This window comes from Coregonus lavaretus, assembly GCF_964263955.1.
Source record: "Coregonus lavaretus genome assembly, contig: SUPER_35_unloc_1, whole genome shotgun sequence".
NCBI classification, from domain to species: domain Eukaryota; kingdom Metazoa; phylum Chordata; class Actinopteri; order Salmoniformes; family Salmonidae; genus Coregonus; species Coregonus lavaretus.
The window spans coordinates 1,854,517-1,868,789 of NW_028167181.1; the positions used below are offsets into that span (position 1 = coordinate 1,854,517).

The 14,273-nt window shown below is 44.0% G+C and overlaps 2 protein-coding genes across 4 annotated transcripts in view; one reads left to right on the top strand and one right to left on the bottom strand.

The window, feature by feature from the left end:
- The window catches only part of LOC311109999 (F-box/WD repeat-containing protein 7), a 29,836-nt gene extending 22,291 nt beyond the window's left edge, over window positions 1-7,545 (bottom strand). For both annotated transcript variants that reach the window (XM_084188513.1, XM_084188512.1), the window contains exons 1-3: window positions 7,467-7,545; window positions 2,288-2,370; window positions 600-741 (exon numbers count right to left, since the gene is read on the bottom strand). In XM_084188513.1, the coding sequence (XP_084044639.1) occupies window positions 600-741; window positions 2,288-2,370; window positions 7,467-7,505 (264 nt within the window). In that variant the 5' untranslated portion in view covers window positions 7,506-7,545. The remainder of the gene's footprint in view (window positions 1-599; window positions 742-2,287; window positions 2,371-7,466) is intronic.
- Window positions 1-14,273, top strand: part of tmem154 (transmembrane protein 154) — a 633,868-nt gene that overhangs the window by 411,665 nt on the left and 207,930 nt on the right. The gene's annotated exons all lie outside the window — the stretch shown is intronic.

Below are 14,273 nucleotides of genomic sequence, written 5' to 3' on the forward strand. Positions count from 1 at the left end.
CTATATGAAGTACCTGAAAGACAAAAGGATTCCTCTATTGACTATTGGCTGTGACGTTAGAACTCGCCATACGCAAATATGTCATAAGAAGCTGACTGGCCTAAAATACTGGTGGCTTTGAAAGGATTACCTGAACAAAGATCACATCTGTTCAACTGTTGACATAGTATACATCAGGCGTTGGCTGCACAAATACGATATTGGAGCCTGTAGTCTAAACAGGTAAGCTAATTCCAATCCCATGCTACAGTGCGTATGGTAATGTGAGGGCCAAAACGTCAAGGCAGCAATTATCTTCAAGACTTGAGGAAACATTGATTGGGCGCAACATCTGCTTTCTGATGAGCTCTTGCTCGATGGCTCGAAGGAAGACACTCAAGGGAGGGGGAGGGGGGAGGATGGATGTGACAAAGGAGTTGGGAGGAACTAGGAACAACATACTTAACTACTTAGTTAGAACCATCGCTCCTCAGGTAGCAGAGGCCAATTAGGAACAGGTAGCTAGGGGGTAGGCGCAAACTCACCTGAAACGAGCTCTAGGAGGGGGAGAGGGGACGTGACTGGGAGACATTGGAGGAGCTAACTGGGAACTAACTCACCTGAAACGTCCGGAGCCATTCCTCGAGACCTGTGGGAGGAGCGATGGAGGTGATACGCCGCCTCTGCTGCCCCTGACCGTTAGCTGTCCTGATGTGCCCAAACGTGGTAGGGGTGGCTGGGTAGGGGACCAGCCCTGTAGCACTGTGGAGAGAAATATGGAGAGATAGGAGGGAGGGAGAACGTGAGGAAAAATTATATTTTCACAAGAAAAAGATAACCAGACTATACTTGAGAAAACTATTTATCACGTTCTTCTGAGGAGAAGCATAAGGGTTATATTGATAACGAGGAACACTGAGGACATTATTAGTTGTTTCAAATGCGGGAAAAGTGCAGGCAGGTGCAGCAGCAGTAGCAGCTTCTGCAGATATCTTCCCCTCCGCTCACTAATTACAATAGTGGTGAGAAAGACTACAAAAGCTGAGTGGAGGGAGAGGCAAACAACAGATATTAATGAGAGAAACAGCCCTGGGTCTCCGCCAAGAAGAGACTACTAACTAGGTTTCTATAGCTGGGGTGTATTCATTAGTGCACACTGTAGCATTAGTGCACACTGTAGCAAAACTTTTCGCAACGAAAACAGAGTGATCTATTGGGCAAATTCAGGTAGGTTATTACCGGTTTGATTTCGTTTGGTTCGGTTTGGTTCCTAGTGAATACACCCTGCTCTCTTCTCAATGCAACGGTTTCTCTGGAATTGAACTGAAACCATTGTCGTATTCACTAGGCACGAAACGGGAAGGTACTACCTGAACTTGACCAATAAGAAACGTTCAATTTCATTTTCCGTTGCAAAATGTTTCGGTACGCTGTGCATTAATAAATATGAACATGCTCTCTTCTAGAGCGTTTCTCTGGAACTGAAACCAGCTGTTTATTCCCATGTTTCCATGATCAATAATCACCTAAATGCTTCTGTACACAAGCTTGATTCAATTTGGTTTGGGTTACTAACTTGTTTTTATTCACTTAAATAGATTTTCCCCTAATTCTAGACTTGATTTAGGGGAAAGATAACCACTATTGATGGGCAGATAAATTCTGGAATGTGAATTTTAGGGGGATTTCTATCAATGTGCACCTCTCGCCCTGAGACTTCAAAGGCCACATAGTTCCAAAGAATTAAGTTCAATGTCAACCCCTCTCAAAGAGCAGCCACGAGGCGTGCGCTCATTCGGTACTAGCGAAACGCCAAACCCACCATTCAGCAGTTCCTCACACCATTCTGCTTAGCGACAGGAGTATGGGGTAAGAGAGTGAGGTCTGTTTCATAATGGATTTACTTTTAATGGGATTGAGAGCTAGACCAACGTGTGGCAATTACAAGCACAGTGCTGCCAGTGAGTGAGGCAGCAGTGCTTAGTCAGGATCCTCAGGAAGGCATGATGTACATTTTAATGGGCAAAGAACATGGTGCGGTGAGCACTCTTATGAGGATCATGTGTCTTAGTGTGAATAACCATATAATATTCAGACTTATAGGGACAACTGGGTCTGCCTGTTGGATCCTGTCTGTGATACAACAGAAATGGTTCAGGGTTTCTTTACCATTTGCATTGCTGATCTACAGAGTAGGAAGGCTGAATCTATTGGATAACTGGTAGGAAGGTGGGAACAGGGGGCTGGTTCTTTACCTTGAAAACTGGATAGGGACCTGGGAAGGGGGGGGGGGGGGGGGGGTCTTTACCTTGGATACTCTGAGCCTTTGCAGGGCTTTTTTCCTGAAGGGAAAGATCGGACCTCTGGGCCATGGTCCAACTTTCTCTTCATCTGCAAAAGAAAAGAGGGGAAAGGAGAGAAAAGAGATGTTAGAGCGACAGACACCACAGACTACACCCTTGTGTGTGTGTGTGTGTGTGTGTGTGTGTGTGTGTGTGTGTGTGTGTGTGTGTGTTCCTTCGTTCTTGCACCCCTCTATTAAGAAAATAATGACAGGGCACAAAACTAAAAAAAACCTGCCTGCAGCAACCTAACATTTGGTGAAAGATGAGACCTGGCTAGAGAGTGTAAATGATGATTGCTGCCTCACTCTCCAGATTACTTCTCCTCAAAGACAGAGGACGTGAAGTCATCTCTGCCATTAACATTGACAAGCTGTACTCTTGAGGAGAACGACGAGGCAGCGCCTCAGTTTGGGAAGAGGGAAAGGCAAAGATGTTTGTTTTTGTTGAAAAACTGGTATTGCAAACAAACGCTGACTTGAATGCTTTTGAGGCTCACAGCAGGAAAGCACTGACTGTTTACTTCAGAAAATGATTTGAACAACTGTAGTTCTTTTTGAGCAGATGGCACGGCTCCTCACAAGAATAAAACAAATTCAGATATAGTTATCTTGCCTTTCCACGTGAACCAACCATTTCCACGTGAGCAAACGTAAATTATGAGCAAGAAGCCGAAGGTTCCCTACTTATTAAGCCTATAGATAAAAAGGCAAAATGTTTTGAAGTTTCAGTCATTCTCCTTATCAGTGTTGATGATGGCGCTGCATAACACAGGCTAGGCTGGCTCTAGCTGAGAGACATTCTACCGGGTTGAGGTGTGGTAGAGGTCGGCTCTAGCTGAAAGATATAATGATTTGTATTTTTCATTAGGATTCCCATTAGCCGACGCCAAAGGCAGGGCTGAGGTGTGGTAGGGTTTTTTACACTGATGAGCTTCACTCCAATAGGTTGCATTCCATACTGATGGCCTCTGACAGGCCTGGGTGATTCCAAAAGGACAGGGGACATGATAGTGAACGCACTCTTTCAGGAACAGACACACACGTACTGAAACAACAATTTGGGAGCAGCTATATGCTATAGGATGGGCAATGACTGCACCATTTGCTAGAGAGAATAGCTTGATTAGAATAGCTTGATTTATACATGGGAGGTTCAAGGGAAACCACACACACACCACAACCTCTCCTGCCTCAGAGGGTGCATAGTTAGAGCGGGGATGCTGAACATCTAATCAGGGGAAAACAAAGGCCTCAGTGTCAACTCACACACTGAGCCCAAAACCACATTTGAATAAAACTATTTTGGGGGATGTACTTGTACAGTGAATCTCAAATGGATGTGTATGTACTTGGTGAATTGAATGCCCTGTTAGGAAGGAGCACTGGGGATTTCAAAAGACTAGGCCTATTCTTTTGTGCTGTGTTGGCAGGGCCAGCGTTCGCTTTACTCCACTTTGGTAGTGTCTGTGACTGTTTATTTCTTGGTGCATCAAATATTTAGGCTATTTTATATGGGACGTTCACCCAAATACATGCAGAATGTCCACTTCATACCACTGCACTCGGACCATCGTGACTCACACATGCATGGAACACTAGCTAGATGCAATGAGACAGACTATGCCAAGGACAAGGTCAGAATGTAAAATATGTAATTTGTTGCTAGTTCTGGAGCCACAGAAAAATAGACAATATAACCTAGCCTGCAACGTGGCTATGGGACAGCAATGAGGTCTGCATAGAGGGAGGCCTACTTTTTAACTTTGCCTATACCTGATTAAACTTTGACTGATAATCAATGATCATTTAACTTCTACCCACACTGGATTATTTGACAGCTGGGGACGTAGCCTAGTTGATTGGAGGACCAACCTCTGATACTGATATCAAAGATTATTGATTATAGTTGAATTATATTTTATTATATATTATAATTTCCACCAGATCATTTGGCGCTGAGTGTGTGTGTGTCTGGTGGTCTAACTGAGCTGAGGGTAGCGGTTATGTTCTCTCTTTCCTGTGAAGAGCTGGCTGGGTTTTGATTAGGGACCCCGTACTGGGATGGCTCACAGCACGTTGACGAGACAGTTGAGATCAAGAACTGTTCAAATAAATGAAAGCCATCTCCCTGAGAGAGAACAGGCCTACATAAGAGGGGACAATAAAATGAATCCGAATAATTGAGATGAGATTTTGATGGGATGCACTGCAGAGAAGGCAAGGAAACGGGATTCTGGAAGAGAAATTGTAGAATAAAAGAAAGGAATTCTAGAATAACAACATCCCAAATGTTGGTGAAGAACGGAAGATTTATCCTCAAAGTGTTTTCCATCTTGAGGAAGTGGTTGAGTTTTTATAAGATATTCTCTGCTTGTTAGGGGATTCATTCTCAACCCCACTCCCTTGTTCTCCAAGGAATGACCTCACTGCAATGGCAGTTCAAGTACTAGGGAGAGTAGGGGTGTGTGTGTGTGTGTGGTACAGGGGGTAGTGGCTGATGAAGGAATCTCCCAAGTGCAGGCGTTGAAAACACATTAGAGCGCAACCACCAGTCTATCGTGTTTCAGCCGTGGGAAAAGGTAACCCAAGACGAGCCGGAGAATGTTATGTTTGTAGACAGCTACTAATCAGTCACTCTGTCTCACTCCTCTGACCTCCCTAACTGTGAGGAGGAGGAGGAGGAGAGATGGATACAGAGAGAAGCACATTTTGGAAAAGCAGTGAGAGCGAGAATGAAAGTGTACGTCATAAGATCTGAGGAAATCATTCTCTTAATATACCCTGTTCTCCTCTAATAGACAAAATAAAAGATTTGCTCCCCGTTAGTCTGAAAAGACAGATCAACCAACTGTAATGTGTTATTACTCATTGAAATGTAGACCTCGTTAGGAAAATATGAATCATTGGAATAACATTCTCTGTGTATGCCACAGTTATTCAATTACCATGTCAAGCAGCCATGAAATCATTTCAAGATCTCCATAGGAGAAACAAATAGAATTGAGACATAACTAGAAAAAGATGGGGCATCCGTAATATCTATTTGCACGGAACAGATAGCAAAGGGACCTATTGCTTTCAGAGAAATTAAAGTCATAAACTGGATTTTCTATTAGGCTTTGAAAAAGCAGCCAGTCTCCCTCTCTGTGCCTGCGGGGCTTAAAACAGACAATTCTGACGAGAAGACACTGAGCACAACCTTGCCTTCAGAGTAGAACATGCTCCCTATAACAGCAGCTAAGTTGATAGCAGAGAAAGAGTCCCTAGGCATGAAATTATACAACTCTCTGTAGAATAGTGAGTCGAGATTGAGAATATGAATGAGAGAAAGAGCAGGCTACTAACTGAGTAGAATTCGCTACAACAAGAGTTCACAGTGAACGACAGAAAAATATATTTTAGGTATGAAATTATAGCCTCCTACTCGATACCGCTTGAAATGGAAATAATCAACAGAAAGCCTCATTATCATATTTTAAATCCTCCTATCTGAATAGAGGTGGGAAACGCCTTGCCTGGCTGGACACAAATAGTCCACATTTTAATCCCACTGATTAAAAACCTGAAATGCATCCAACCCCCCAGCAGCCCAGTCAATTTGACTTGCCAGCACTTTCCTCCTTGGATTTTGAGCAAATGAATTTTAAGTGATTACCCAATTTGTTTACATAATATGATCCACTATAACCATCAACAGCTGCACGTTCCCTTTTGTAGTTTCGGGAGGACGTGCTGATACTGTTTAACGGTAACCGGTGGTGGTGGACAATGACACCGGGGGTGTGGGATGTTCCGCTGCCCGGTAACAGACGTTATTCCGATTTTCCGGTGTGCTCAGTTCATACCGGTTGATTGCCTCTCATAGGGCTCACTTTCCAAACAGCCAAGTTATTAAACGGATCAGCAACAGCATTCGTCAATGTTATTCGCACTTGAAACCGTAATCGCTTTTGAGCGATGCTGTGATGTTGGTTGTAGCAAACGACTTGCAGTCTCATCACCAAGGTCTATGAAAATGTCAACCATGATAAGCGTACATTTCTGGATGACTGATACTATAACGAATAAAAATCTATCTTCAAGGTTGTTTTGCCTTATACACACAGTCTGACACAGTGACCCATTATTTGTGCTTGAAGCCTCAAGCAAGTCTACAGTGTCAGGAATATACTCTCTTCTTCAACAGGCAATTCAACAGATACTGCATAGTTCCTGTAGGCTATATGATGTGTGAGTCACTTGGCAACACAAGATGCCCATAACTGCATATGTAATAGCCTGATGCATAACACATAGGCACACCAAGGGAAATATATGGAATAGGAAACAGAATAGCTACAACCTAACCTAACAAGCATTGATAAAAAAAACATCTTGTTCACTATAACCTGGAAATGGAGGCTATATTTTATGCAAAATGGGAGGAAAATTACCATATTCTGAATAGGTCTGGTTTTGCATCCACCATAAGAACATAAAAATGCAAAGTATCTAGTCTAATCATTTCTTTTGATGTAAACGCACTCTCTCTAAAATGTACAATTGTAGCCAATTGGTTAATATATGCCGTGATGCAGTGATGCAAAGGAACAAACTGCTCACACGGTCAATGTGACACGCAACTGCAGTTACTTGATGAGCAGATAGGCTGGGTCACCGCGCTTCAACAACGGGCAGAATCCATGGTAAAGGAATGAATGCTCATTGCTCAAATATTATAGTATGAAAATGTGACGCTAGGGCAGCAAACCGCACGTGTAATGACTATGCAATAGGCCTATGCATAAAACCAATGCATAAGCAATTTGTATTTATTCGGTTGCCGACATCCCTTTACCCTGAATGTCATAACAATGAACCCAGGACCGATGTGCTCAGTATGCATTTCAGTCATTCTAAAATATTAATCAAATCGGTTATGATATGAGCCCCGCATCATTTCACTGCTGTTCCTGTTCATCCTCTGCAGTGCCTGCCCATATACGCTTCTGATTTATACAGCGCCGCGTCATTTTCAGCCATTCGATTCGCAACCGGCAGAACATATTTCCCAGGAGCTTGGTCAACACGTTAATCACGCAACGATTATGCCAGCGAGATTGTGCGGCATGATGATGTATAGAGACGTAGAAAGCCTACTCACTTTATAGAAAATCATCTTTAAAGTGCCGTAGAAACCCATGTTGGTAATCCGCCAGTGGTTTCCTATTCCTTCACTGCGAATCGTTGACTCCCAAATATGTCAGAGTGGTAGAATCGCAGTGCCGAGTAGAGCAGGGCAGGGTACTCGCAGGTAGATCCGTGACAATCTCTGATGTGGACATGCTCGAGCACGTCACCGAATGGGCGTGCGTGCGTGACAGTAGGTGTAGTAGATTCTCCGTATGTAATAGCGCCGTCCGTGCCACACCGATAGATTTTCTCAGTAACGATTCAAAATACAGAACGATGTAACTAGGAGGCTCTCACTACCGATGGCCCCACAGGACTGCGCGAGCGAGGATAATGAGCAAGGAGAGAGGGCTGAGAAAAAAGGGGAAGTTGCAACTCGGAGAAAGGGGAGGAGTGGCTAGGGGAGAAAGCGCAGGACCATGCCCTCTTCAGAGCCTTTACAACGCTAGCTTCCGCGTAGAGCTCAGATTACATCTTCCCCGGCCGTGAGGAGGCGAATGGTGCAGTCCAACAATCAACAGTACGCGCAGCGCATCAATTATAGGAGCTGAGCAAGGCACGGTGCACAGGGGAACAAATACACAGCAGCCAGGCAGAGGTAGGGAGGGGGGACCACGGATGTGACTAGTTGGAGTACAGCTACGACCGGAAGTGACCTTTCGTAGCAGGTTAGGAGAGCTTTTTCACTAATCCTAACCCTTTTCCTAACCTTAACCTAATTCTCCTAACCTGCCATGTTAATTATGCTTCGAAAAAGTAACTTCCGGTCATAGCTGTATTCCACCTAGACAACACCCCCCCATGGTTTAGCAGCAGTGGCACCCATTATGTTCTTTCCCCATCACTGGGCAGGAGGTATTTATCACAACTTGCTTTGAATAGGATATTCTGTATAATCAGTACTCTGCTTAGGGCATGGAGGGCAGTCAGACACAAATTACATCCCGAAAAGTGAGAAACTAATATAAATATTTGAGGGAAAATATGATATTGAATAAACTAAAAATGTACTTAATATTTCAGCCCACACATAATAAACATTCATATTATATTCCACATTTCATTCAGCCCGGGGATAAAGAGAAATCCATGATTCTCTAGTTGGCAGCGGTACACAATATGCACTTCAGATGCAGCACCTGATTTACACATGAAATGGATGCTAATCCCGTTTTAATACGTGCAAAAACCATTATGGGCCTTAGTTAACATAACTAGAACATAGGTGATAGCTTAACAACTGGGAATGGGCTATCACATGCAAATGTTACTGCTGGCGAGGGGAAATAAACATTTACATTTACATTTTAGTCATTTAGCAGACGCTCTTATCCAGAGCGACTTACAGTTAGTGAATATTGTTTATTATTTTTTATTATTTTTTATTATTCCCCATGGGAATCGAACCCACAACCCTGGCGTTGCAAACACCATGCTCTATCAACTGAGCTACATCCCTGCCGGCCATTCCCTCCCCTACCCTGGACGACGCTGGGCCAATTGTGCACCGCCCATGAGTCTCCCGGTCGCGGCCGGCTGCGACAGAGCCTGGATTCGAACCAGGATCTCTAGTGGCACAGTTAGCACTGCGATGCAGTGCCTTAGACCACTGCGCCACTCAGGAGAACGGCAACTGTAAACTGTAAACTGTAACTGTAAACTGCTGGTTTGGGTCCAAAACAAACAAATACAAAGTCACAGATGAACAAACTAATAAATAACATGGTTGGAGGTGAATACACATTGTTAAAAGAGACGGCTTTGAGACTTATTTGTATTTCTGTCACTTCCGAGGTAAGAGGGAAGCTTTGCACAGGCTTATCCAGCTATCCGGTAAACAAAACCTGCCCTGGCAGGTAGCTAGCTCGGCTTTTCTTATTCAAATAATGCCTTGTGCAGAAAATAAATAAATACACTGTTTACTTTGATCAATTTGGACAAACAGGAAACTAGTCTGGGGATCTTGAATTAGCTCCGCCAACACCTGCAAGATAACAGCAACTAGCCTGCAGTCCTGCAATTCTCTGAACATGTTGAGACTTGTTCTCCATAGGGGCCGATTCACAAAGAGGCTGTTGCAGTGCCCATATTTCCTGTTGAGAGCAAGTTTTTGAAACTATTGAGAGCTTCATTGGCAACATGGAAGTACATTGTTTTATTATCTTGTTAGAACATCTCCTTTAGACATCCATCAGCACATTACCTATGAACCAAACATACGTTCACATTCTACAAATCCAGCTTTGTGTTTTGAAGCCCTAGTGTCAGTCGCGGTTGAGTAATCAAATTTTTTTTTTTGCCAATCCATTTCCCTTCCATCAACACCTTGGAGATTCTCTAAAAACAAACCACTTCTATACAGCTATGACCAGAAGTTACGTTTTCGTAGCAGGTTAGGAGAACTTATGCAGCAGGTTAGGATAATTAACGTAGCAGGTTAAGAGAATTAGGTTAAGGTTTGGAAAAGGGTTTTTGTTATACTTTACGTAGCAGGTTAGGAGAGCATTTTCGCTAACCCTAATCAAATCAAGCTTTATTTATATAGCACATTTCAGACATGAACGCAATGGAACGCGCTTCACGGGAAAAAAAACATAAATCAATATTTGCTACACAACAAACATCAGAGGATAAAAACTAACTTCAGTTCGTAGCTGTATCGAAGTGGTGTGCTTTTTTTAGGTAGTCCCCAACACATTGAGTTCCTGACCCTGTTCCACTGTTCACCTCCCTAACAGCCTCTGTATTAGTCAGTTAAGATGATTCAAACAACCACACAGAGACAATGGAGGAGGATCACAGGAAGGGCCTCTTCACAGGTTATCAGATCTACCAGCTCTAAAGGCCATTAAGACACTCGACACCTGTCATTATCCAATCATCTGGATTCAGGTGGGAAATCGGGGGGTTTGGAGGTGAGAGGTGAGGAGAGGCACTTGTCGAATGGGTCAGACAAGACAGAGAGGAGAGAAATTGTGCCAGTATCCCAAAACCATTTGAAGGAAATCTGAAAATTCGTACGAGGCAGGCAATATAGCAACTGCTTAGAAAAGCAAGCCACCTGGATATCCAGATGTTAGTTTAATAGAGAGAGTAAACCATGTACACACACACGGCTATTCATGTTTTATGACAAGGACTTGCATGTATGACAAGTGACTTTTAAAGGGTACAATTGAGTCCTTTGAGAGAGGGGCCTCACTGCAGCCTCACCTGCTCCTCATGTAACCTAGTGTTGGAGGGGGTAAAGGTGGACAGGTGCAGTATAACTAGGATTGTCTGGAGCTCCCTGTGTGTGTGTCCCTTTTCCCTGCACTGGAAATCTGTCCTCTGTCCCCCAAGCAGCGCACCGAGCGGTCGATGTGTGTGTGTGTTTGGGGGCCTCTTGAGAACAACCCCCTTGCTGCCCAACCTTAACACAGTACATTGGAATGCGTGGAACGCGAGAGGGGTGGCGACCCCAGCCTTTGAAGAGCCTGTGACCTCTGTTGCTCCCCTTCTGCCGCTCAGTAAGGCATTAACAGACAGCCTGGAGGCGCTGGGCTCTTACCTCACACCACTTATCAAAACCTCTCAAAAACCCTCCCGTCCCAGACATGGGGCTTCCACAAAACAGGTGTCCTCCGAAGTAAACTCATTTCAGACTCATATCTCAGCCTTGTCCGGGTTTTTTTATTCTCATCTTTAAGTGATAGACCTCCGTGTGAGAGAGAGAGAGAGAGAAAAAAGAATGAAAAAAGAAAATGTATGCACTCACTAACTGTAAGTCGCTCTGGATAAGAGTGTCTGCTAAATGACTAAAATGTAAATGTAAAATGAGAGAGAGAGGCGGCTAATATATGATGAATGCTTCTCTTTGTTGGAATATATATATATATATATATATATATATATATATATATATATATATATATATATATATATATATATATATATATATTGGGAACTAGAATGGAGAATGTAGTAAAATTACTATCTTGTAACAGTGCAGTGGTTTGTCTGGAGGGCAAATGCAAATGCTTGATTTCTTTTAAGTCTCTCCTCTCTCTCGTATGGGGCTTCCTACACAAACAGTTGGCTACAGCACGTGGATGTATGGATTTCTATGGCAGTGTTTCAGCCAACAGAATAGAAATTAGCTTATGAGTTCTTCAGGAAAAATTGAGCATCCATGACAGTTTTTTTTTTATGTACGTGACACTGCAGTATTTCAAGGAAAAGGAACTGCAGAACTGATTCACGGAATTCATCATTCTTCATGAAAAATGAAGGGACTTAACCCTCTCTATAGGTGGATTAGATGGACTCGGACATTGAGCTTTTCAAAGGCAACAGATGTAAGTGGGAAAATACCCTGGCTCAAGCTATAGGAGAAGGGCCTCCTTGATCAAATGTTTAACGTGGGACCTCGCTGAACTTGAAGAAGCAGCAAATACTTCCACGGCAGTGGTGCATTGCTAAATAACCGCTGTGTCATTGTCCTGGCGGTGACTAAATAGGGGACCAGGGCGGGGGGGCTTCAGTCTCAATGGCCGCTCACCGAGAGGGCAAGAGAGCAGGGTGCATTCCAACCAGACGGATGACATGCGATCGACGGATGACTACGGGGGGAGAGGTGGGACAAATGGAACCTTGGATCATCTGTGTAGAATTCCATTCTGAGGAACACAATAATAGCAAAATTCTGAATAATGACATCATCTGCCTGTGGCTGCTTGGAAACCATTAGCATAATAGCCTTTAGCCACCCACGCGACTGCAACCCCCGAAAGCAGGGCCTCTATTGGGGTCAGGTCAACGAGGAAATTAAAGTGAGGATGGGCGGACATCTCCCACTGTGACATCACTAGTATTCCATGGGAAATGATATGGACAGAACAGAGGATAGAAGGGCAATGACCATTACTGCCAATCACTCACTGTTAAGAGTCAGGTAGTAACTTAACCTGGACCCAAGGTTGTTCTCATGCTTGATATCTGGCAGGCTGAATGTCTGGGAAGCCTGCAGAAATTCCAGAGAGACCAATAGTCTCCACTACAGTGCGTTTTGGAGAGGAGAAAGAGCGTAAAACTTTCTGCACCAGGGAGAACAAAAGTTGAACTCCAGGGCAGACACACACCCTATAAAGCCCAAGACACCAGGGGGATCGGGTGTGCTATGGACCCGTGATAATAACACCATCAATTACTGGGACTAAACTCATATCGAGCTTTATTAGTTGTTTATCCGACATCAGGATCTAAAATGGGACTTTCTATTTCCCTGCTGAAAGCCACTGAAGGTCAGACTTCACGATAACACCACGAGGCATTTCCACTTCCCGGAAGGAATACTTAATAACTAAGTAAATAAGAAATCAAACCGCTGACTAAAGACTTTGATATTTTTCTGCCCCGGGGTTCAAGTGAGAAGAGAGACATCGGACGTCACAGTGATATTTATCTAACCAACTGTGCCATCTCTGGATTACAAAAGAGAGAAACTAAATTAAATCCCTGGCAGACAAAATGGTCACCTGTATTATTTTCCTAATCGAAAGGAACCAGTGCTTTGTCCATTAGCAGGAAGTAGGTAGCAGGCTCATGTTCAACGTCCAGCGGCATTGTGGGAAAAAGTATATCTGGGTGGTGGGCTCCTGCAGTTTCTCAGTGGATGAGGGGGCTAGCGGCTTCTTCCAGACCCCCCAACTGGAGCCTTCCCTTCTGGGGTGGGCCAGGCACGGCACCTCCTAGCTATGGAGGCCTGGCCAGATCTGAGGTCAGTAAACCTCACTTACCTTGTATTTTCCCATTGCCTACTGCTATAGTGTATCACTGATCTGTGACCTGCCTTTACCTTTTCCATTTGAGTCATTTAGCAGACACTCTTATCCAGAGCGACTTACAGTTAAGTGAGTGCATACATTTTTCATACTGGCCCCCCGTGGGAATCGAACCCACAACCCTGGCGTTGCAAGCGCCATGCTCTACCAACTGAGCTCTTTAGAGAGGGACGTCAAATGAAATGGGGGAAGAGGAAGCTGTTGACCTTGTCGAGTAGAGCGAATAAATCATTTAGCAGGAAGTGTTGTGTCCTGTGTGGATGGGTTGAATTAACCCTTTGGCCTTGACGTTTACACTGAACTACAGAGAAGCTGACACACACACACACACACACACACACACACACACACACACACACACACACACACACACACACACACACACACACACACACACACACACACACACACACACACACACTTTAACCACAGAATGAGAAGCACACATACACAGATAGAAAGCCAAAAAACGAGTGATCCCTCTTGGATTCTTTGAAGCCAGTCTTGACCTTTACCCATAGTCAATTCATACAGAGATGTTCTGATAGCTGTGAAAGGCGGCTCTAAACGTGATCAGTCAGAGCATGACTTATGTACCAGACAGCCACACAGGAAACCAATGTCAGGGTTGATATAATGTTTCTGGGAGCATTTATAGAACATCGTTATATGATTTAGCTGTAGGTCTGTACCATGAACAGGGAACTTACTAACACTGACACTCCAATAACGCAGTTAACATAATACCCAGGCTAAACACTGTTGGGGTACGATGTGAATATTAACCCTCTATCCCATCCCTACTGTGTTGCGGCTTAGCATGTTTTGCATTTACCCCATCAATACTTCACATGGAAATGAACACGGAGAGACGAGAGGGTTACAGAATTGGTAGAGTCATAAGCCAGGTGAAACTTGGCCCGCGGGCCTCAACATTTACAGAGGAACGGATAAAC